The 22,948-nt window shown below is 38.4% G+C and overlaps 1 protein-coding gene across 5 annotated transcripts in view; it reads right to left on the bottom strand.

The window, feature by feature from the left end:
* The window catches only part of SAMD3 (sterile alpha motif domain containing 3), a 42,365-nt gene that overhangs the window by 5,260 nt on the left and 14,157 nt on the right, over positions 1–22,948 (bottom strand). For all 5 annotated transcript variants that reach the window (XM_006069496.4, XM_025294550.3, XM_025294554.3 and 2 more), the window contains 3 exons: positions 19,311–19,496; positions 18,751–18,835; positions 15,755–15,922 (listed from right to left, as the gene is read on the bottom strand). In XM_006069496.4, the coding sequence (XP_006069558.3) occupies positions 15,755–15,922; positions 18,751–18,835; positions 19,311–19,496 (439 nt within the window). The remainder of the gene's footprint in view (positions 1–15,754; positions 15,923–18,750; positions 18,836–19,310; positions 19,497–22,948) is intronic.

Raw genomic sequence — 22,948 nt, 5'->3', positions numbered from 1 at the left:
TTATCCAGAAGTGTAACATGTAATGTCATTTATTCCTATGCATTTAAATTTTAGAACGCAAAATATTAAAAAGAGATAAAAAGGTTTTTAATGAAGGTTTTGTTATTGTTTGTATTCTTCCTTTTTAAATGCCTATTTGGAGTTATAGTACCATGCCATATAATCCAAATTCAAAACAAATACAGGGGGTATATTGTGATACTAAATCATGAAGTTGTCAATTATATTCCCTATACATTTGGGTACCTTGGATCAGGTGGGGTGGCTAAAAGGTACCCCACATATTCTCATTAAAAATCTAAAGCAAAAAAAAAAAAAAAAAATCTAAGGCAGGCAGAACAAGACGGCAGAGGAATAGGTGAACGTGTAGTGCATCTCTCTCCACGGATACATCAGGAATACAACTTCAGACACAGAAATGGATGCAGAACACCAGCTGAGAGCTGACAGGAGTACCTGACCAGTGGAAAAGAATATGCAGAACCACGTGAAACTTGGTAGGACAAAGGAACTAGGGGGAAAAACAGGAATGTTTCTAGGATGGACCTGCCCTTGGTGGGTGGAGGAACTGAAGCAGGGGTCCAATCCCCACATCCGGGCAATTGTCTGAGTCAGAGGAAAAACATTTAAGGCTGAGAGTGAAACAGCTGATCTGTGGCAGCCTAAATGGATTGAGAATCAGACAGTCCTTGCTGCAGCCATACATACCCCGGTCAGGGAGGCAGGTTCCCTAGAAGGTGCAGCAGCTGGGAGCTGGAGTTTTAGGATTGTGGAGCAAGCGATCACAGGGTGAGGACTCCCAGCGAGGGAAAGCACTCTGACTGCAGTGACTCAAGAAAACATTTATTATTCTTAGGTTTTGACCTGTTGTGTAGGCTCTTTTGGATTTTTTTTTTACTTTTTTCTTTTTTTCCCCTTTGCCCCCTGCTCTGTTGTAGTTGTTGATTTTATTGGCACTATGAAATCTAATTAAGCTCTTGAGTTCTTTGGTTTTTTTTCTTTTCTCAGTCACAGTTTTTATTGTTGTTATAATCCTCTGCCTCTACATTGGGCTTTTGCAGTTCTATGGAGTTTTCCTTTTTTTCTCTTTCTCTTTTTTTAATTTTAATTTTTTAAGCTTATTATTATTTTTTCTACATTTATTCCTTTGTTTGCTTTTCCTACTGTTCTTTTCCCCTTTGCAATTAATCTTTAATGTATATAAATCTTCTTCATCTAAGTTTATTTAACTTTGCATATCTATTCTTTCTTTCCTTTCCTCTCAACATATTTGTTAGTTTTGTTTTCATTGCTTTATTCCCCACTTGGCACCTTGCTTTAGTTTTATTTTCCAGTTTGTGCTTTAGTTAGTGTTGTTCTTAACTGGTAGATATAATTTTTGATTTCCTTTGTTTGCTGGATCAATCTACTGTACTTTATTGGACTGTTTTGATTTTGCTTATTTTACAGTCATCAAGACAGTATGGTACTGGCACAAAGACAGAAATATAGACCAATGGAACAAGATAGAAAGCCCAGAAATAAACCCTTGCACCTATGGGTACCTTATTTTTGACAAAGGAGGCAAGAATATACAATGGGGCAAAAACTGCCTCTTCAATAAATGCTGCTAGGAAAACTGGACAGCTACATGTAAAATAATGAAATTAGAACACTTCCTAACACCATACATAAAGATAAACTCAAAATGGATAAAACCCTAAATGTAAGACCAGAAACTAACTATAAAACTCTTATTAGAGGAAAACATAGGCAGAACACTGGATGACATAAATCAAAAAGATCCTCTATGAGCCACCTCCTGGACTAATGGAAACAGAAACAAAGTAAACAAGTGGGACCTGATTAAACCTAAAAGTTTTTGCACAGCAAAGGAAGCTATAAGCAAAGTAAAAAGACAACCCTCAGAATGGGAGAAAATAATACCAAATGAAACAACTGGCAAAGAATTAATCTCCAAAATATACAAGCAGCTCATAACACTCCATACCAGAAAAACAAACAACCCAATCAAAAAGTAGGAAAAGTACCTAAACAGACATTTCTCCAAAGAAGACATACAGATGGGTAACAAACACATGAAAAGATGCTCAACATTGCTCATTATTAGAAAAATGCAAACCAAAACTACAATGAGATATCACCTCATACCAGTCAGAATGGCCATCATAAAAAGTCTACAAACAATAAATGCTGGACAGGATGTGGAGAAAAGGGAACATTCTTGCACTGTTGGTGGGAATGTAAATTGATACAGTCACTATGGAAGATGGTATGGAGATTCCTTAAAAAGCTAGGACTAAAACCACCATATGATCCAGCAATCCCACTCCTAGGCATATACCCTGAGGAAACCAAAATTGAAAAAGACACATGTATCCCATTGTTCATTGCAGCACTATTTACAATAGCTAGAACATGGAAGTAATCTAGATGTCCATCGACAGATGAATGGATCAAGAAGCTGTGGTACATATACACAATGGACTATTATACAGGCATAAAAAGCAATGCATTTGAGTCAGTTCAAATGAGGTGGATGAAACTAGAACCTATTATACAGAGTGAAGTAAGTCAGAAAGATAAATGTTGTATTCTAATGCATATATACAGAATCAAGAAAAATGGTACTGAAGAATTTATTTATAGGGCAATAATGGAGAAACAGATATAGAGAATAGACTTATGGACATGGGGAGAGGTGAGGAGAGGGTGAGACGTATGGAAAGAGTAACATGCAAGCTTACATTACCATATGTAAAATAGATAGCCAATGGGAATTTGCTGAATGGCTCAGGAAACTCAAACAGGGGCTCTGTATCAACCTAGAGGGGTGGGATGGGGCGGGAGATGGGAGGGAGGTTCAAAAGGGAGTGGATATATGTATACCTATGACTGATTCATGTTGAGATTTGACAGAAAACAACAAAATTCTGTAAAGTAATTATCCTTCAATTAAAAAATAAATAACAACAACAACAAAAATCTAAGGCAATCAGGGAATTCCCTGGTAGTCCAGTGGTGAGGACTCTTTCACTGTTGAGGCCCTAAGTTTAATCTCTGATTGGGGAAATATGATCCTGCAAGCCTCACAGCTCAGCCAGAAAAACAAACAAACAAACAAAAAACCCTAAGGCAATCAACAGGTTTTGAGGAGACAACAAAAAAACTCTTTCTTGAAAAATTAGTTGAGAGGACACTTGGCTGAACTACACTTGAATCAACAAGTTGACATCCTGTCATCTGACTAGAATGTGAACAGATGTTACCTATAAAAGATGGGAAAAATTAGGACTTTTACAAGTATATTAGGAAAGTGTCAGGTAGATCCACTATCTGTGAACATAAGATGATTAGCAAGACATAGTACAAGTGAACAAATTTCTAGAAAAAAATGTAACATACCAGCAGATCGAAAAGAAATTCCTACAACCTTATATAAATTTAGTTAGAAAGTAAAAGTCTTTCCACAAAGAAAATACCAAGACCTGAAGGTTTCACAGTTAAATTTTGCTAAACTTTCCAAACAGAGCGTGTACCAAATTTACATAAATTCTTTCAAGGAGTCAAAGAAAAAAAAAAGAATTCTATGACGTATTCCAGTCCATTCTACGAAGGCCTCTATGAAGCCTCTGTGATTCCTAAACCTGAAAGAACTGTATGAGAGAAGATAATTACAGATCAACCTCATTTCTGAACAAAGTTGCACATATTAGGAACAAGGAAAAACTAACTTGGATTTACCCTAGAAATGCAACAAGGGTTTGACATTAGTAACTGGTCATGCTTCCTGCTAACTGTGGTATATACTGGAGAGTGTCATTTAACCCTCTAATTCCTCTAAGATAGTCGTCCACTCTAGAGTCACTGGCCACATTGGCTATAGACCGCTTGAATTGTGGCTAGACCAAATTAATACATGTGCTGGAAACACTGGATTTCAGAGACTTAGTATGCAAAACAAGAATGTAAAACGTCTCATTAACAAATTTTCATAATGATTACATGCTGAAATGATAATATTGGGTTAAGTAAAATATAGTTTTAATATTATAATTCCACCTGCTCTGTTTCACTTTTCTTGAATGTGACTACTAGAAAATGTTACATTATATCTTTGGTGCATATTACATTTCTATTGGAGAGTGCTATGTTAGATGGTAGGGTTTTCTTCATACCAAATTCCAATCATCCCTGTTTTTACTTCTTTTGTCATCAAGGTGACTTTGAAAACGATGCTTCCTTGTGTAACTTGAGCAGTTTTCCTTAACATACAGTCATGTGTCTTAGTCAGCAGGGAAAGGGCTTTGACTTTGCCCCATGTTTCCAAGTGCACAGCTGACTTGTAAACCTTCACAGTATTAGCAAACGTGCCACCTGCCGATGGCAGTAATTGCATTATATCCAGAATGCAATTAACTGTCAACGTTTTTCTTCAACTTTTGCTATCTTGTTCAGTTTTGCACCATGAGAGAAACTGTGGAAAAGGCTATAAAAATGATTAGAATATTATATAATAAATTATCATCTGTCAGGTACAGTAAGAAGCAAACAGTAAATGCCCTAAAAGAAATTCAAAGGAACCTAGTAGATGTCCTTAGCATTTGACTATCCAAGCAGTTTTTTCATGGCTTTCAAATCCATTTGATTTCTAAGCCAAGGAAAGCTAACACAGAGAACTACTAATGACTTTCAAAGTCATGGGGTACTTATATGCCCAAATAAATAGAAAAATAAAATGTTTTAAGAGAAATGAATTACAGTAGTCCCTTCCTTATCTGCAGGGCATATGTTCAAAGAACCCCACAGGAAGCCTGAAACTGCAGATGGTACAGACTGTTTTTCCCTTAACATAGACCTATGATAAAATTTAATTTATAAATTAGGCACAGTTAGTAACTAACAACAATAACTAAAAATAAAATTTTAAAAATTATGATATACTGTAATAAAATTTATGTGAATGTGGTCTTTCACTCAATTTAAAACTTATGAATTCTTTATTTCTAGAATTTTCCATTTAATATTTTCAGAACACAGTCCACCATGGGTAAGTGAAATCTCAGACAACTCAGACAATGAAACTGTATAAGTATCCATTCAGTTCAGTTCAGTTCAGTCACTCAGTCGTGTCCGACTCTTTGTGACTCCATGAATTGCAGCCCGCCAGGCCTCCCTGTCCATCACCAGCTCCCGGAGTTCACTCAGACTCACGTCCATCAAGTCAGTGATGCCATCCAGCCATCTCATCTTCTATCATCCCCTTCTCCTACTGCCCCCAATCCCTCCCAGCATCAGTCTTTTCCAATGAGTCAACTCTTCGCATGAGATGGCCAAAGTACTGGAGTTTCAGCTTTAGCATCATTCCTTCCAAAGAACACCCAGGACTGATCTCCTTCAGAATGGACTGGTTGGATCTCCTTGCAGTCCAAGGGACTCTCAAGAGTCTTCTCCAACACCACAGTTCAAAAGCATCAATTCTTCAGTGCTCAGCCTTCTTCACAGTCCAACTCTCACATCCATACATGACCACTGGAAAAACCATAGCCTTAACTAGACGGACCTTTGTTGGCAAAGTAATGTCTCTGCTTTTCAATATGCTATCTAGGTTGATCATAACTTTTCTTCCAAGGAGTAAGTGTTTAACACCTAGCAGTTAGTTAGTTAGCTAGCTAGCTTCTTTATCTATTTAACTAATGTTTGGAGGACTTTGTATGCAAGGGCACCCCACAATCATTTATTAAATCCTTGGGTTGCTGTCCTAGATACAGCATGTTTTTTTAAAAAGCACTAATTAACCTCTCTGTGGAAACTTCTATGACATTCCCAGTATATTTTGATATTGCAAGTCAGAATTGGGCTAAGTATTAGTTTTATATTTTTCATACTCTGAGAAAAGTCCTTAGAACTCCATCACTTGATGAAGCTTGCCAGGAGCAGAAGAATCACTGAGATGTGGATCCAAAGCCTGACATGCTGAGCTTGGAGCTGCTGGTATTATTCAGGATAGGCAAGATGCTGCTGCTCTACCTAATAACCCCCAGATGTTAGAGCAACAGAAGTTTATCTCTCATGGGACAGACCCATCTCTTCATCCTCCTTATCTGAAAAATCTGGCTTTACCATCTAGAAAGTCAGTCACCACTGCCAAAGAAAGGGAGAAGATGGAGCACCGCATATTGGATCTTCAACGCCCTTGACTCTCCTTCTCACGTTTCATTGGTCAGAGTCAGTCTCATGGGCACAACTCACTTCAAGGCAGTGGAGAAGTACAGTCCTGCTGGTGGTCTGGAGGAGCTGAGCTGAGTAACTTGGTGAGCAGAAATCATATCCACACTCATCTTCCTCTGGGTTTCTTATTATGTGACACCATAGCTCTCCTTATCATTTTAGCCAATTTCAGGCAGTGTTGACTGTTATCTATGGCCAAAACCATGATAACTGAATGCTGCTGCTGCTGCTAAGTCACTCAGTCATGTCCGACTCTGTGTTACCCCATGGACTGCAGCCCACCAGGCTCCCCCATCCATGGGATTTTCCAGGCAAGAACACTGGAGTGGGGGTGCCATTGCCTTCTCCGAACTGAATGCTAGAACACCCAAATCTCAAACCAGAAAAAAATCCCCTGTACAAATTCTATATCCAGCAAAACATCCTTCAGATATGAAGGAGAGATTTAAGACATTATCAGATAAATAAAAAGTGAGAGAATTGGTCACTAGCAGATCTGCCCTACCAGAAATTCTAAAGGTGGTCTTTCAAGCTAAAATGAAATAACATGGACTATAACTGAAATCAACATGAAAAAATAGAGCACTGGTAAAGGTCACGACATAGGTAAATGTAAAAGACAGTTTAAATCAATTCTCTGGTTGTAACTCTCCCATCTTGTTAGTTGTAACAACTGCATGAAACAATAGTTATAAATTCTGTGTTGAGGGACACACAATGTATAAAATTTAACTAACAGCACAAAAGGGAAGAAGAGTATTGTTATACAGGCGCAACATTTTTATATGCTATTACAATTAAAAGGGTATGAATCCAAACTGCTGCTGCTGCTGCTAAGTCACTTCAGTCGTATCCGACTCCGTGCGACCCCATAGACGGCAGCCCACCAGGCTCCCCCATCCCTGGGATTCTCCAGGCAAGAACACTGGAGTGGGTTGCCATTTCCTTCTCCAATGCATGAAAGTGAAAAGTGAAAGTGAAGTCGTTCAGTCATATCTGACTCCTAGGGACCCCATGGACTGCAGCCTACCAGGCTCCTCCGTCCATGGGATTTTCCAGGCAAGAGTACTGGAGTGGGTTGCCATTGCCTTCTCCATGAATCCAAACTAGATTATTATAAATCAAGGTATTAGTTGTAATTTCCAGGGCAACCACTAAAGAAAGAACTAAAAATGTTTATTTACTAAAAGAAACAAAAAGGGGAATTACATTAATATACTAGAAAATATCTACTTTAACACAATGGAAGGCAGTAATTGAGGGATAAGGGATAAAGTAAGAAGAGATGACATATATTAATAGAAAGCAAATAGTAGACATAATTCCTACCGTATCAGTAATCATATTAGGTAATTGACAGAATGGATCTAAAAAAATGTATCCAACTATATACTGTCTACTAGAGACATACTTTAGATTCAAAGTCATAAGTAGGTTGAATGTAAAAAGATGGGAAAAGATTTATTATGCTAGCAGTAACCAAAAGAGAGATAGAATAGCTATACCAATATGAGACAAAATAAACAACACAAAAATTGTTCCTAGAGACAAAGAAGGATATTTTATAATGGGAAGAGAGCCAATCCATTAAGAAGATACAACAATTATCAATTTACACACACTTAACAACGGCCCAAATGTCATGTGGCAAAAACTGACAGAAGGAAGCAAGAGACAATGATAGTAGTTAGAGATTTTAATGTCACTTTCAATAATGAATAGAACCACTAAACATGTGATAAACTAGCAGTTGGAAGACTAGAATGACTGTTATTCCTGGAGAAGACAACAGGGATTATAGAAATTTGGAGCTGGATAAGGGCTTCTTGGGTGGCAATAGTGGTAAAGAATCTGCCTGACGATGCAGGAGACATAAGAGATGCAGGTTCAGTCTCTGGGTCAGAAGATCCCCTGGAGGAGGGAATGGCAACCCACTCCAGTACTCTTGCCTGGAAAATCCAATGGACAGAGGATCCTGGCAGGCTACCGTCCATAGGGTCATACAGAGTTGAACATGACTGAAGTGACTTAGCATGAACAGAAATCATGCATAAAACGAAAACCTCCAAGAAAATATCATCAAAAGGACTTTTGAAGAAACAGGATTAAGTTACTTAAAATTCTAAAAAAATTAAAGTATAGATTAAATTAGCTGATAGATAAAATAATCTGTGCATTTAAAGATCACATTAATAGCCTCCAAACTGAGAGAAGGTCATTGCAACTAGGAAAAAAAATAGAGAGAAAAGCCAAAGCCTTTGTGGGAAATTCAAAGTCCTTCCTGTACTGCTTCAAGAAAAAAAATTAAATTTTCACCAGATAAATTCAGAGTTCATTTACTCCATAAAGACAGAAGAGAATCTTTTCAAAGTGGATGAAAATATCAGGTACAGATATGAAGAACGGGACACATGAAAGATTCAAGCCAAGTTTTTTCAGAAAAACTTGGAGGAAGCAATGACTATTATCAAAGTCAGCTTATATCCCATGAGTAACAAGTTTATGGTAATAAGTTGAAGGTTTTACTGGCTGTAAGAAATCTCAATAATTTAAGAAAAGAAAATGTATACTTTAGCCAAAAAAAAAAGCATTTTGAAAGTATATTTAGATCCTGATGTTTCAAATGAGGCATTTGGCAGAAACCCAAGAGGACCACCAGCAAATCCTCTGCATGAAGAGATTCCCAGGAAAGGATGTGCATCAGGCTGTGTCAGTGTGAAATGAAGGATTCCTCCATACACCACCTTCATCTTGTCACAGCAGGCTCTTCATGAGAGCAAGACAGAACTTACCCTAGTGCTCCTTGCTCTGGCAGATGCTCAAAACCTTCCTTTGGTCCTATATCCACTTACCCTCCCACCTCAGTACCCCTAGTCCAGGCTCTAGTTCTCTGTAAGAAGTCAAGTGCTACAAAGGAGTCCCAGGGGCAAATTCTTGAGAAAAGGACCCACTATCCTTCTCCATATTCCAGAAAATGGGGGTGACCTGCCCCAGAAATGTCTATACACTAAGTGCTAAGTGATACTGAGTAATAAACATTAAGCATGGTTTTTCCTGTGGTCATGTATGGATGTGAGAGTTGGACTTTGAAGAAGGCTAAGCGCTGAAGAATTGATGCTTTTGAACTGTGGTGTTGGAGAAGACTCTTGAGAGTCCCATGGACTGCCAGGAGATCCAACCAGTCCATTCTGAAGGAGATCAGCCCTGGGATTTCTTTGGAAGGAATGATGCTAAAGCTGAAACTCCAGGACTTTGGCCACCTCATGCGAAGAGTTGACTCATTGGAAAAGACTCTGATGCTGGGAGGGATTGGGGGCAGGAGGAGAAGGGGATGATAGAAGATGAGATGGCTGGATGGCATCACTGATTCGATGGACTTGAGTCTGAGTGAACTCCGGGAGTTGGTGATGGACAGGGAGGTCTGGCGTGCTGCGATTCATGGGGTCGCAAAGAGTCGGACATGACTGAGCGACTGAACTGAACTGAACTGAACTGAATCAAATGAATTATGGCAATGGCATTAAGAATAGACTGATAGACCAATGGAATAAGAGTGAGTGCCCAGAACACACTCAAGTCTTTTAGGGGGAAGTTAACATACAATTAAATTGCCACCATAAGCCAGTGAAAACAATAATTGGTTGTAAGAGCAATAATTCTATGGAGATCCTTACCTAATGGCATATACAAAAATAGACTCCAGATGACTTAAAGATTTAATCATAAAAGTGCAAACTATGAACTTAATAAAAGAAAGCATAGGAGAATATCTTTGTGACTTAGGGTATGGGAAGTACTGCTTCCTACAAATTAAGAAGAAAAAGATGCCAACCCATTAAAAACGGGTACATGGAACTAAAGAGGTAATTTTCTAAAAGAAGGAATTCAAAACACTAACAAACACATGGAGAGATGCTCAGACTCATTAGTTATCCAGGGAAATGCAAATCACAAGACTGAGATTACAGTTTATACCTATTAGTCTTGGCAAAACTCACAAGGCTGGCTAACGCCAAGCACTGGCAGGAAGATCAAGATATGCAGTACTATGGGACTGAGACTGACAAAATCATTCTAGAAAGCAATTAGTCAAATTAAGTACCCATGCTGGTCCCATCAGTTTCACTTCTGGGTGGACAAGCTAAAGAAATAACACACAGCTTCATCCAAAACCATCCAGGTATAATAGTGTTCTCTGTAGTACCATTCATTGTGGGAAGGAAGGGGCTTGAAGCAAGGACTTGTAAAAATTGCTACAAACACGGAGTAGAAATACACATGGTAACATAAATGAGACTTCAAAAGTGTCAGTGAAAAAGTGAAATACAAATGAGGTACAGAATAGCATTTGTGTGTGTGCTCAGTCATGTCTGATTCTCTGCGACCCCCATGGACTATAGCCCATCAGGCTCCACTGTCCATGGAATTTTTCAGGCAAGAATACTGGAGTGGATTGCCATTTCCTGCTCATGGGGATCTTCCCCATCCAGGGATTTAGTCCCCATCTCTTCTATCTCCTGCATTGGCAGGCAGGTTCTTTACCGCTGCACCACTTGGGAAGCCCAGAATATCATCTACATTGAGTCAAATATATATAAACCCAAAATTATGGTACACATTTTAGAACACCTCACAAATAAAAAGTACTCTTGCCTGGAGAATGCCAGGGATGAGGGAGCCTGGTGGGCTGCCGTTATTGGGGTCACACAGAGTCGGACGTGACTGAAGCAACTTAGCACAAACAAAAAGATACAGATGAAACACATTAGAAGGGCTGCCCAAGAGCAGAGGTGGGGAAAAGGGCATAGAAGAATGAGCACATGGGAATTCCTTGGTGGTCCAGTGGTTAGGACTCCGTGTGCTCACTGCTGAGGGCCCAGGTTCAACCACTGGTTGGGGAACTAAGATCCCACAGCCACGTAGCATGACAAAAAATAAAATAAAAATTAAAAATAAAAGGACTCTCATACTTATAAAAAATGAATGAGCACAAAAAGAAATGAGTAGAACAACAGAGAGGCCTGGCACAGAACAATGATGATAATGTGCCATGAGGTGAGAGTTTGAGTCACTCAACTTTAACACCTCAGGTTTTTCACAAGAAAATAATACAGTACAAAGTTAATTCCACTACACTGCATACATACAGTTCCTATAAGCTTTTAATACTAATGTGTCTTCATCATTTAAACAGGATAATATTGTCAGCAACTTAAGAAATTACTCAGTTAAAACACAGACAGAAATAGACTCACAAACATAGAAAACAAACTCAAGGTTATCAAAGGGGCAAAGGGGTGAAGGAGGGATAAATGAGCAGTTTAAGATTAACAAATACATACTACTATATATAAAATGCACAACAACTCAGGACCTACTATATACACAGGGAACTATATTCAATAGCTTGTAACAACCTATAATGGAAAAGAATCTGAAAAAGAATATATATATATATGCGTGTGTGTATGTATAACTGAATCACTGCTAAAACCTGAACCATTATAAATCAACTATGAAAGTGAAAGTGGCTTAGTTGTGTCCGACTCTTTGTAACTCCATGGATTGTAATTCTCCAGGCCAGAATACTAGAGTGAGTAACCTTTCCCTTTTCCAGGGAAGATCCCAACCCAGGGATTGAACCCAGGTCTCCCGCATTGCGGGCAGATTCTTTACCAGATGAGCCACAAGGGAAGCGCAAGAATACTGGAGTGGATAGCCTATCCCTTCTTCAGTGGATCTTCCTGACCCAGGAATTGAACCAAGGTCTCCTGCATTGCAGGTGGATTCTCTACCAACTGAGCTATCAAGGAAGCCCTAAATCAACTATACTTAAATAACAAAATATATTGCTCAGTTAATTCTACTGTTTTGAGAATCTACTTGTGTCCCTGTTTATAAGTACTCTAAAAAGTATAATAAAAGGCAATTAAGCAAGTGAAACAGATTTATCAATTCACAGGGCTACAAGTTGCTTGGACCTAAAGCTAAAACTCAGATGCCTAAGAAGCAGTGTTGCTTATGCTGCATTTGATTGAATGTACAACCAGCAGTGACATGGGGTCATGAGGTTGGCAAAGGATTTTTAAACATCACATTTAAATCCAGTATTTTTGGAGGATTGATCTAGAAACATAGCCTGGGATTCTGACAAGTATAGCTCTGCGTACCATGGTTATAATTCCTTTTAGTAGCAGAATGTCAGAAACCCAGGCATTTTTAAGACTCACAGGTAGATGCTTGATGCTGCTGAAGCTTTGGGTTTTATAGGGGCTTCCCCAGTGGCTCATCTGGTAAAGAATCTGCCTGCCAATGCAGGAGATGCAAGAGATGTGTTGGCTCTGTGGGTTGGGAGATCCCCTAGAGGAAGACCTGGAAGCCCACTCCAATATTCTTGTCTGTAGAATCCCGTGGACAGAGGAGCCTGGCAAGCTACAGTTTGTGGAGTTGGACATGACTGAGTATGTGTGCATGTGACACACACACACAGAGCATAGTTTAAGCAGTGCCATGCTGACCTCAGAGATTAAGGGAGGAGGAGGGTTGCGGACAAAAGATCTGTGACCTCAGACTCACACAAATTCTGCAGCTGCTTAGTCATCTTCAGAAGCCCACATGAGAGGAGTAAGAAATGCACTGTCCTTCACTGAGGCATCTACCATCAATATTTTGGTAAATTCCTTCTAACAACAGAAACAAAACAAGTGAAAAACTCTTCTCCTTCCTTATTTATTCCCAAAACTTTTCTCCAGTTTAGCAAAACCCACTTCCCTGCCTTTGAGGGGATGGCCTGCCTCCTGGCTTGTTGCCTACATCAGCATTTCCCATCTCTCTAGCACAAGGGGGTAACTTTTTTTCTAGATTATGGAAATGCTGTGCCCAGTCAAGAAATTTTAAAACATAGGAAAGTTGCCCAAGTATATCTTAATCCAACTATCTTTAATCTTCAGAAATCATAAAGACATTTAAAAAGAGCTATAAGAATTGAAAATGCAGACTGGAAATAATTTAGGCAACTCATCTGAAGTCTAAAATCCCATGAGATAAGTGGTATATTCACTGAACGTATCCCTCCACTCTTCTTAGTGTTTTTCCATTTGCTTAGTCACTATGGAGGGTACAAAATACAGAAGTACATTGTTTCTGTAATATTCTAGTGTAAAATTTTTTCCATCCTTTGAAGCATTTGGCTTTACAGAATATTAGGTCATAAACAGAGACATTACAATGTTTAAAGAACCAGCAATGTGTAGCTCCATTTGTAAGAGTGAGAAAAGTAAATTCTTACCAATTAGATTTGCTTAGCAAGAAAAATGTTGCCTCTTTTTGCCCCAGCTGGCAGGAAGGTCAAAACTAAATTCTGTTGCAACTTAACTCATCTTGGGCCCTGATACATTCAATCCCTCTTCTTGTAGCAAAGACCCCGGCATGGGCCTTGCTGCTGCTACTGCTAAGTCGCTTCAGTTGTTTCCGACTCTGTGAGACCCCATAGACAGCAGCCCACCAGGCTCCCCTGTCCCTGGGATTCTCCAGGCAAGAACACTGGAGTGGGTTGCCGTTTCCTTCTCCAATGCATGAAAGTGAAAAGTGAAAGTGAAGTCGCTCCGTCGTGTCCGACTCTTAGCGACCCCATGGACTGCAGCCCACCAGGCTCCTCCGCCCATGGGATGGGCCTTAGTAGGATTCAATTTAAGACGCAGGCATGTCTAGGAGACTCCAAGATAGGATCCACAAAGGGCACAGTTACAAGATGAACTGAGGTGGTTCTGAGAAAGAATAGAAAGATGACTGTACAGGCTGGGTCAATGATGGCTCAACACAAGAAAGGAGCTGCCATTCAGCCTGTGTCTGTCAGGGTGACCTCTGACCCTGTGGGCTTACCCTTGCTGGGGACAATGACTGCTTTTCCAATTTTACCGTTCATCCCACTCCAGTGAATTTTGGTGGAACACACATCAAAGGGAGAGAAATAAAACTGAATTTGTAAAACATTAATTCATTCATAAAGGAACTCCATTTGTAGTATGAGGAAAATCACATATTTTGAGAATACTTATGCATAATATAATTATGTTCCTTTACAAAGTGGCTCTTTATTTTAAGAATATAAAATATATTTTTAAACAAATCTAATTCTATCTTACGATTTTAGTTTAAAATTGGAATATTGCAGTTGAAGTTTCTATAAAATCACATCTCTTAATTTATGTACCTTTCATCTGTCTTGTCTTTTCATCAAAGAGCAGATATAAAATTGTATTACCTTAACTGGACTGTCATTTTGAAAACACTTTGAAAGTTACAAAATAAGATATTTAAAAATACATGTTGATCTAAAATTTTTCTTATGTATAATGCTAGAATGAATAGTTTACAAACTATGTTTAAAAAAATACTCCCGTCCCCTGGGACTTATAAGTAATGACAATAAAATTGAGATAATCTGATAGGCTGCTCTATTAATATTAAATAATTATACTAGCTGAAAAGGAAAACAGAATATTTACACCGAGTACATTCACTAGCATAAATGTGCTTATAGTGAAAAGTTAGATTTACATATTCATGTTGTGCTGTGTGAGTGCTAGGTTGCTTCAGTCATGTCTGACTCTTTGCAACCCTGTAGACTGTAGCCTGCCAGGCTTCTCTGTCCATGGGATTCTCCAGGCAAGACTACTGGAGTGGGTTGCCATGCTGTCCTCCAAGAGATCTGCCCGACCCAGGGATCAAACCTGCGGCTCTTGTAGCTCCTGCACTGTAGGTGGATTCTTTACCACTGAGCCACCAAGGAAGCCCACTCATTCCTATTGGATTGAGGGAAAAACAGTATTTCAGGGGAGATGAGATTTAGCTTCTTGAACTTGATAGTTAGGACATCCTTCCTAAGAAGCTCAGTCTATTTTATTAGCAGGGGACATTTTTGTTTCTGAGAGCATCTGGAGGCCATGAAGTAGATAATATCTATAGAACCTCAGGTAATTAGGACCCACATCAACATTATGGTACAGCAAACCCACTGTAGAGCAGGGAATCTCCAGACTTCAGCCCTTGGCCTGAAGTTCCTCATGGCCGCCTCTGTACAAAGCAAGAGCACTGTGGAGTTTTGTACCCATATCTGTGGATTATCTTCCTCTCCAAACCTTGAAACCAGAGGCTACTTGACCCCTACAATATGAGTATTAAAAACTTTCTGTAGTAATAAGAACAGTAAGAGCATAGGACACATTTTAGGATGAGACGTAAAGAAATTATTCAAAGATCCAGAACTTAAGAGTTTCTCCAGGTCTTTTGAAGATTGTGAAAGAATAAACTTGAGATGTTCAATAAACCCTCTGCTCAGGTTTTGGGAAACCCTCTTCTGGAAATATTCTCATTCACAAAAGCAAAACAGATTTTCTTGGTTTCTGACCCACATGTTAAATTTTCAAAAAGATATTTTGTTTTGCTTTAATTATTTTAGTATTTGTTATTCCTTAAGCAGTCAACCAATTAGTTGTCAGAACAATTAAAGATTCAATCTTACTTTTATCTGGACAGTTTTAATTTCATCAAATCTTATATCAGCAAGAGATTTCCTTGTCTGGCCTCTTCGGTGTCCAAATTTACACTTGTTTCTCATCACTTGTTCATCATCTTCTATGGGTCTTCGAACATATTTAAAGCGATCTTTGAGAGCTCGTTTCCATAAAAACTGTGTAAAATTATAAAACAGGGCAGTTAATATTCAAAGAGGTTTGAATAAGCCTATATAAACAATAAAATTGTTGTCTATCATCTTTGGGCTTGAAAATATCTTCCCATCACAAATACTGGCCAGACTGAGAAACCTTGATCCAGTTAAAAGGTGTGTGGGTGTTCACTGTAACAGTCTTTCAACTTTTGCTGTAGATTTGAAATTTTTTGAAATAAAAAGTTGTGACTATCAAAATCTTGTAACAATCTATAATAGAAAATAATCTGAAAAAATTATATATTTATATATATACATATATGTAATTGAATCATTTTGCTGATTCAAAACTAATACTGTATTATAAATCAATTATATTTAAATTTTTAAAAGTTAAGAATAAAACTAGTCCTAAAAACAACCAAATGCTTCCTCGCTTGGGTGCTCTCTCTCTCACATTAAAATTCTAAGAAATTTTCTACATCTTCCACTGTTACATTAGAAACACAACCTCACATAACGCTTGTGGGGAGAATTTGAGTAAACATCTGCCATGCCCCAACGTTTCCCCTTCCACTGTATGTGTACAAACCTGGGGCATAATGTGCTAAGCAGTTTTGCAGGTCTCTTAACAGTCAACCATCTTTAGTTAACATCGCTGGGAAAAGATGTGGGTAAAAAGCACACAAGTTCAAAGTAAGCATTATTCATAACTTTCTGTTTTTCTCATTTGATAACCACAAAACTAAAGGTCAAAATGTAATTAGATAGATATGTATTTGCTTATATATATGCAAAGATTCTCTGGGAGGAATCTTTAGTAATAGTGGTTACTTCTGGGAAGGAAACTTGGATGATTGGAGGATAGAGGTGGGAGGGAGATGTGTCCATTATCCTTTTATAGCTTTTGAACCCCATGAAAGTATAACTTATTGAAACAGCAAATTTAGATTCTTTCTTTAAAACACAACTAACTCTATAAACAGTACCACTAATTTTTAGCAAATATTATATCTTAAGTATAGAAGGAATTCATGTCATGTCTGGTAATTACCAATACTAGGACCCGAGGTTTGTTTGTATTTTTTTTTTTTTTTGAGAAAATTTAGTTTACTTTATAGCGTGCTTTTGTACACAACAGAATATTTTAGAAAGGATATCATACTAGAAGCAAGGGAAGCTGAAGACCAGTCTGACTTCAAAGTTACTGGCTCTAGATATGTCTTTTCTGAGTCTGGGTGGTGAAAAATAATCTTTAAGGCCCTCTCACACTCAGAAAATTCTATGATTCTATCCATATATAATGAACTTTTTCCAAGAAAGAAAGAGAGAAAGAAAGAAAAAAGCAAAGCAAGGGCGGGAAGAAAGAAAACAGAGGCCTTAAATGTTATGTTCACAGATAGTGACATTTATTTTTTGTTATTCAGATTGGAACTAATTGCTTAAATTCCACATCTTCAAGAAAGTACAGCAAAAAATTTTTCTCACAGATATCTGTGAAAATAAAGTACAAAGGACATGCATCTTATTTAGATACAACTACCAACGTATGCATGTCACCTAGAGATATAAGAACTAACAGACATTACAGCTTTAGTTATAAAAGCTATAATTCTCCACAATTGTCCCTTAAGTCATACAGTTCCAGTGTCACAATGCACTCAAATTTTTTTAACCACCTTGACTTTTTTAAGTGTACAGTTCAGTAAAGTATGTTTACATTGTTGGGCAATGGAGATCCCTGGCTTTTAAAGCCAAGGGACTTGCAGATCCAGAGAGCAAAGCTTATACCGAAACCTCTAGAACAGTGTTTCTCAACACTGGTTGCACATTAGAATCATCTGGGGTACTTTTAAAGATGCAAAGCTTTCTTCTTCAGATCAACTAAACCAGCATCTCCGGGGATCCTGATGTGCAGCCAGAGTTGAGAACTGCTGCCCCAGAACACCACCAGGATCTTTTTTTGTCAGAACAGCAGAGCCATGAGAGAATCAGGTGAGGCTGTGGGTCAAGACCTCAAGACTATACAACTTCTGCATGGGTCTAAACAAAGGCAAGAGCCACTCTAGTGATGTGAAAGCAGAGACGTAGGTAGAGTCACAGCCTCTCTTTCTAGTATGGCATCTCTTGAAGATCCTTCCTAGAGACTCACGGTTAAACACGAGCTTCCAGATAGCTTTGAGAGAGAGATTCTGATCATCTTTCTAGAGGATAACATAGAGAGAGAAAGAAGACCAAGGAGGAAGATGGGGAGGGATGAACAGGTGGAGCACAGAGGATTTTTAACACAGTGAAAATACTATATATGATACAATAATCATGGCTACATCTGTCTAAACACACATAGACTGTACAATGCCAAGAGTGAACCTTAATGCGACCTATAGACTTTGGGTGATTATGATGCGTCAGTGTAGGTTCATCAGTTGTAATGAATTACCTCTCTGTGGGGGATGTTGATAACGAGGGATGTTAGGGATGTGTAGGGGCAAGGGCTATTTGGGAAATCTCTGTATCTTCCTCTCAGTTTTGCTGTGAACTTAAAACTGCTCTAAAGAAAATAAATATATTTTTTAAAGAAGACACAGGAACACATAGGAATCATCAAAAAGAACAGAACACAGAGAAAAAGACCAAAACTAAGAACAAAATGGGGACTGAGAGCAAGAGACAGAAGAGATGTTCAAGGGAATGGAATTAGAGAGAGACCAGACAGAAAATGACAGAGAAAGAGAAACAGATAGACCTAGATAAACAGGGAGAGAGAGAGACTGAGGAAAAGGGAATGAGGCCTGAAATTAGTGGGCAGCACAAGGCTCTTATTTTAAGGAGTGTTGAGAGTAACTTACAAAGCCACAGCCGTCCTCATCCAGGAAAGGGTGGGCCTGCAGTAGGGCATTGACCACGTCGTTATACTGCTGGGTGGTGGGGTACCTGTTCAGCATGACAGGGAGGACATTTTTCAGTTCAAGAAGCCCGTGTTCCTCCCTATGAGTCCAAATTACATTCACTTTTCTTCAAATCTTTCTATGTGATAATGTAAACACTCAAATAAGGGCTTTCCTGATGGCTCAGTGGTAAAGAATCCGTCTGTAATGCAGGAGATACAGGAGACCTGGGTTCGGTCCCTGGGTTGGGAAGATCCCCTGGAGGAGGAAATGGCAACCCACTCCAGTATTCTCGCCTGGAGAATCCCACAGACAGAGGAGCCTGGTGGGCTACAGTCCATGGGGTAACAGAAGAGTCAGACACGACTGAACAGAGCACACACATTCAAATATTGGGCAATGCTGGACTTATTATCAATCTGTCATGCAAAATCTGAAGAGAATGGGTTCCAAATGATTTCAAGTCTATTCTGAAAACATGCCCTCTCGCAAGGCAGCAAGTCTGCCCTGTTATTACTCACAGTGAGCCTTCCAGATACTTGGTCAGGTCTGCCTGGAGGAACTCAATGATCCTTATCCTCATGCTGTGATCAGGACACTTCTGTTCTGCTAGCATGCACTTGACATCATAAGGAAACTCTGGTAAGACGTAGGACTTATTCCATTGTAAGGCTTTATTCCTTGCTAGAATGTGTCTCACATTCCTTCTGTGAAATAAAAAACACAAAGAGTGAAATTCTATTTCAAATATATGTAACTTATTAATTCTCTATACCCTGAGAGAATGACTGGATGGCATCACTGACTCAATGGACCTGAGTTTGAGTAAAATCCAGGAGTTGGTGATGGACAGGGAGGCCTGGTGTGCTGCAGTCCATGGGGTTGCATAGTCAGACACCATTGAATGACTGAACTGAACTGAAGTGATACGCTGAGAACTGATGATAGAAACCACATTCTTGAGATCTATATATATGAACGTCGTCAACCCATCTTCCATCCAGTCATCTATGTGCAAATGTTTAAAGGTTCATCAAGTATCTCTTGTTTTCTTTCCCTTTGCACACACACAAATACTTGTCATTCTGGAAAAAATATCATAACAACATAGGCTATAGAAGACAGTCTGAAGTTGGGAAGAATGTTGATCCATGTATCTTGAGGAGGCAATAGGTAATGCATAGCTTAAAACTGAATAAGGTATCTAACTAAAAGAGAGTAAACTGCAATTCAGCAAAGCAAATAAGGCATGTGATAAAGTCTTACTTAGCATCTGATTCAGAAAATTCTTCTAATTAATTGGCTGCAAATAAAATGAATTTATTAATTCTAATTAATGTGTTCTTATTTATTTCACTACAATAAATAATATGGTAGTGAAGTGCAAGAGTCACTTAATGAGTCACTTCAGTTGTTCTTGGCTATTCTAATAAGGTAAATGTGGTCTCTAAAATAAGTATTAGATATTCTGATCCTCTCAAATGAAGTTTCTACAAAAGGCTACGGAAAATGATAGCTACGGAAAATGAAAGCAGATCAGTAGTTGCCTGGGGCTTGGGGTGGGAGAGGAGACTGACTGAAAAAAGGACACGAGGGAATTTTTTCGGGTGATGAAAGCGTTCCAAAATGGGCTGTGAAAATGGCTGCACACAGGCATCAATTTGCTAAAATTAACTGAGCTGTATACTTTAAATAGGTGAATTTCAGATTATGAAAGTTAAATCTCAGTAAGTTTGTTTATAAAATTAAATATCAGAACCACTTTAAAACCTTAAAATCATGATTGATCCAGTGTGTAAAAACTAAAATTTTCAAGCAAGTTACCAGAGGGAAGTGGTAGCATTCAGCCCATTTCACTAATAGGATTGATTGGGAAGGAAGTGAAGTAATAGAAGCAAAAGTCAAGCCGAAGACAAAGAAAGATTTCCTAAATTAACCTAAGTAGGTTAATCTTCTGGCACAAGCATGGACTACCTAGTAGCCCAAACAAAATTCAGATGAGCTTTGAAAGATCAGGTTTCCTTTAGAATTTTAGGTCATATTTTGTAAGAATCCGAGAGATATAACACAACATGAGGAATAAAGGAAATTGGAGAAAGAATTCTGCTCTCTTTTCGTGCTAAGATCTTTCTCCTTTTTTCCCCTTTGGCAATAACTATATTGGTGGTGAAAACAGGTCCCAGCTAAAACAAGCACACTGATAATTCAACACTTGATTCAATACAGCAACAGGCAATTCCCAGAAGAAATTAGTGCCTCAGCCCAAACTATTTTCCAATATGTTCCCCTCTTATTTCATTCATTCATTCAAGCAAATATTTATTGGGAAGGTACTAGGGGGCAATTACTCATCTACAATCCCTATTTCCTTTCTTATTCTCTTATTTCTTTCTCCCATGATCTCTCCTTTATCTACTTAGACCAAGATTCTAAAGTAATGGCAAGTTTCATTGGCTGTATTTTGTGCCTTCCCAAGATTTTGAAAGGTGCTGTAACTGTGCAGGCATTAAATTTGGTTTCAGTACAACATTTTAACATCTATCTCCTTTCCCTATGGATTTCAAGTCTATTTAACTGCATGACCCCTTTAGACTTTTGAGGTTGCTAGTCTTATATAGTATCTCATCAATGGATAACTTCTACATTCCAATGCTATAAAATAGGTCTTGAGGCAATTTTTATCTTCTTGCTCTATATATGTCTTTTCTCTTCAACATCAGAGTAAGAACTATATATATATATCATGTTCTTATTTCTGTCAAATGCCTAGAATGTGACTAGACACATATAGGCTCAATCAACGCCAGACAGTCCATCTTGCTCCTAATTAGACAAAATCAGAGACAACAAATTTTCCTTTTCTTTACATTAAAACAACTTAACAAGATATTTGGAAGTGAACAGAATACAAAGTATGCTAACTAACACAAGTCAAAACTAATATTATACAGAATACTAGAATCAGAAAAACACACTCTAATTGAGTGCAGATAACTGCAGGCACAATCATTACTCATTCACAAAAATATTAAAACTCAACATTTGCATTGTATTTTAAAAATCTTTACTCTGAGGTTATGATTATTCATATCATTATTGAGGTAGAGTTGAGCAGAACACTGTAGAAGTCAGCTCAAAGTAAGAACATGGAGCAGAAAACAATCCCAAAATAAGAGAATGCTGATATTTCTGTTTCCACTTCAGAGTCAGTGCCCTTTAACAAGATAATATCAGAAAACAAAGATCTTTAATTCAATGGGTCACAACCCTGGGTTCATAGTACAATCACCTGGAAAGCTTTTAAATCATGTTAATGGCTAGGACTGATTCCCAGTCTAATTGAATCAGAGTCTACTGCACTAAACACTCAGTGTCTATGTAAACTTTATATTTGTCATAAAATGATACTAACAATAAACTCAAGCTGACACATTTGATAACTATCAATATTATTATTGCAATATGTGCCACTTTAAAAAATCATGAGGGACTTTCCTGTTGGTCCAGTGGCTAAGACTCTGTGCTCCCAGTGTATGGGGGCCAGGTTTGATCCCTGGACAAGAAACTAGATTCCACATGTCTCAATCAAGAGTTCACGTGCTGCAACCAAAAGATCCACATGATGTAAGGGAGATCAAAGATCCTGCATACCTCAACTAAGACCTGAGGCAGCCAAATAAATAAATAAATGTTTTTAAAAAATTATGAGATAGAGGTTCTCAGGAAGAAGCTCACTGACTGTAAAACTTTAACTTTAATAAGAATGAAAAATCATCTAATTATTTTTACTCCTAAGAAACAGACAATATGGACCTCACCTAGGATAAGCGAGACGGCCCTATGCAGAAAAGGGCCAATGGAGTTCCATCCTGTTAAGGAAAAATCTCAACATACAGAAAACAGAAGTTGAGCCTTGGTAGGGAGCAGGAGAGACATACATGTGGGCAAGGACTACTTGTTTTATCGCCAGCGTATATAACTTATTCAATAATTAGGACAGCTCATAATATAGTCCAATTTTGCGTGCCATTTTATTATCAGCTAGTATCCAACGTTTTTTCTCAGATCCAGCCAAGATTCAAGCCTTCTAAATCTCCAGGACACACTTTGCATGTGTCAACCGTTGTTTCTCTCACCCCAAATGCCCTGAGTTTACTTC

Source organism: Bubalus bubalis, chromosome 10 (genome assembly GCF_019923935.1).
Source record: "Bubalus bubalis isolate 160015118507 breed Murrah chromosome 10, NDDB_SH_1, whole genome shotgun sequence".
Lineage (NCBI taxonomy): Eukaryota > Metazoa > Chordata > Mammalia > Artiodactyla > Bovidae > Bubalus > Bubalus bubalis.
Note: the sequence above shows the minus strand (reverse complement) of the source record. Positions and strands in the feature narration are given on the sequence as shown.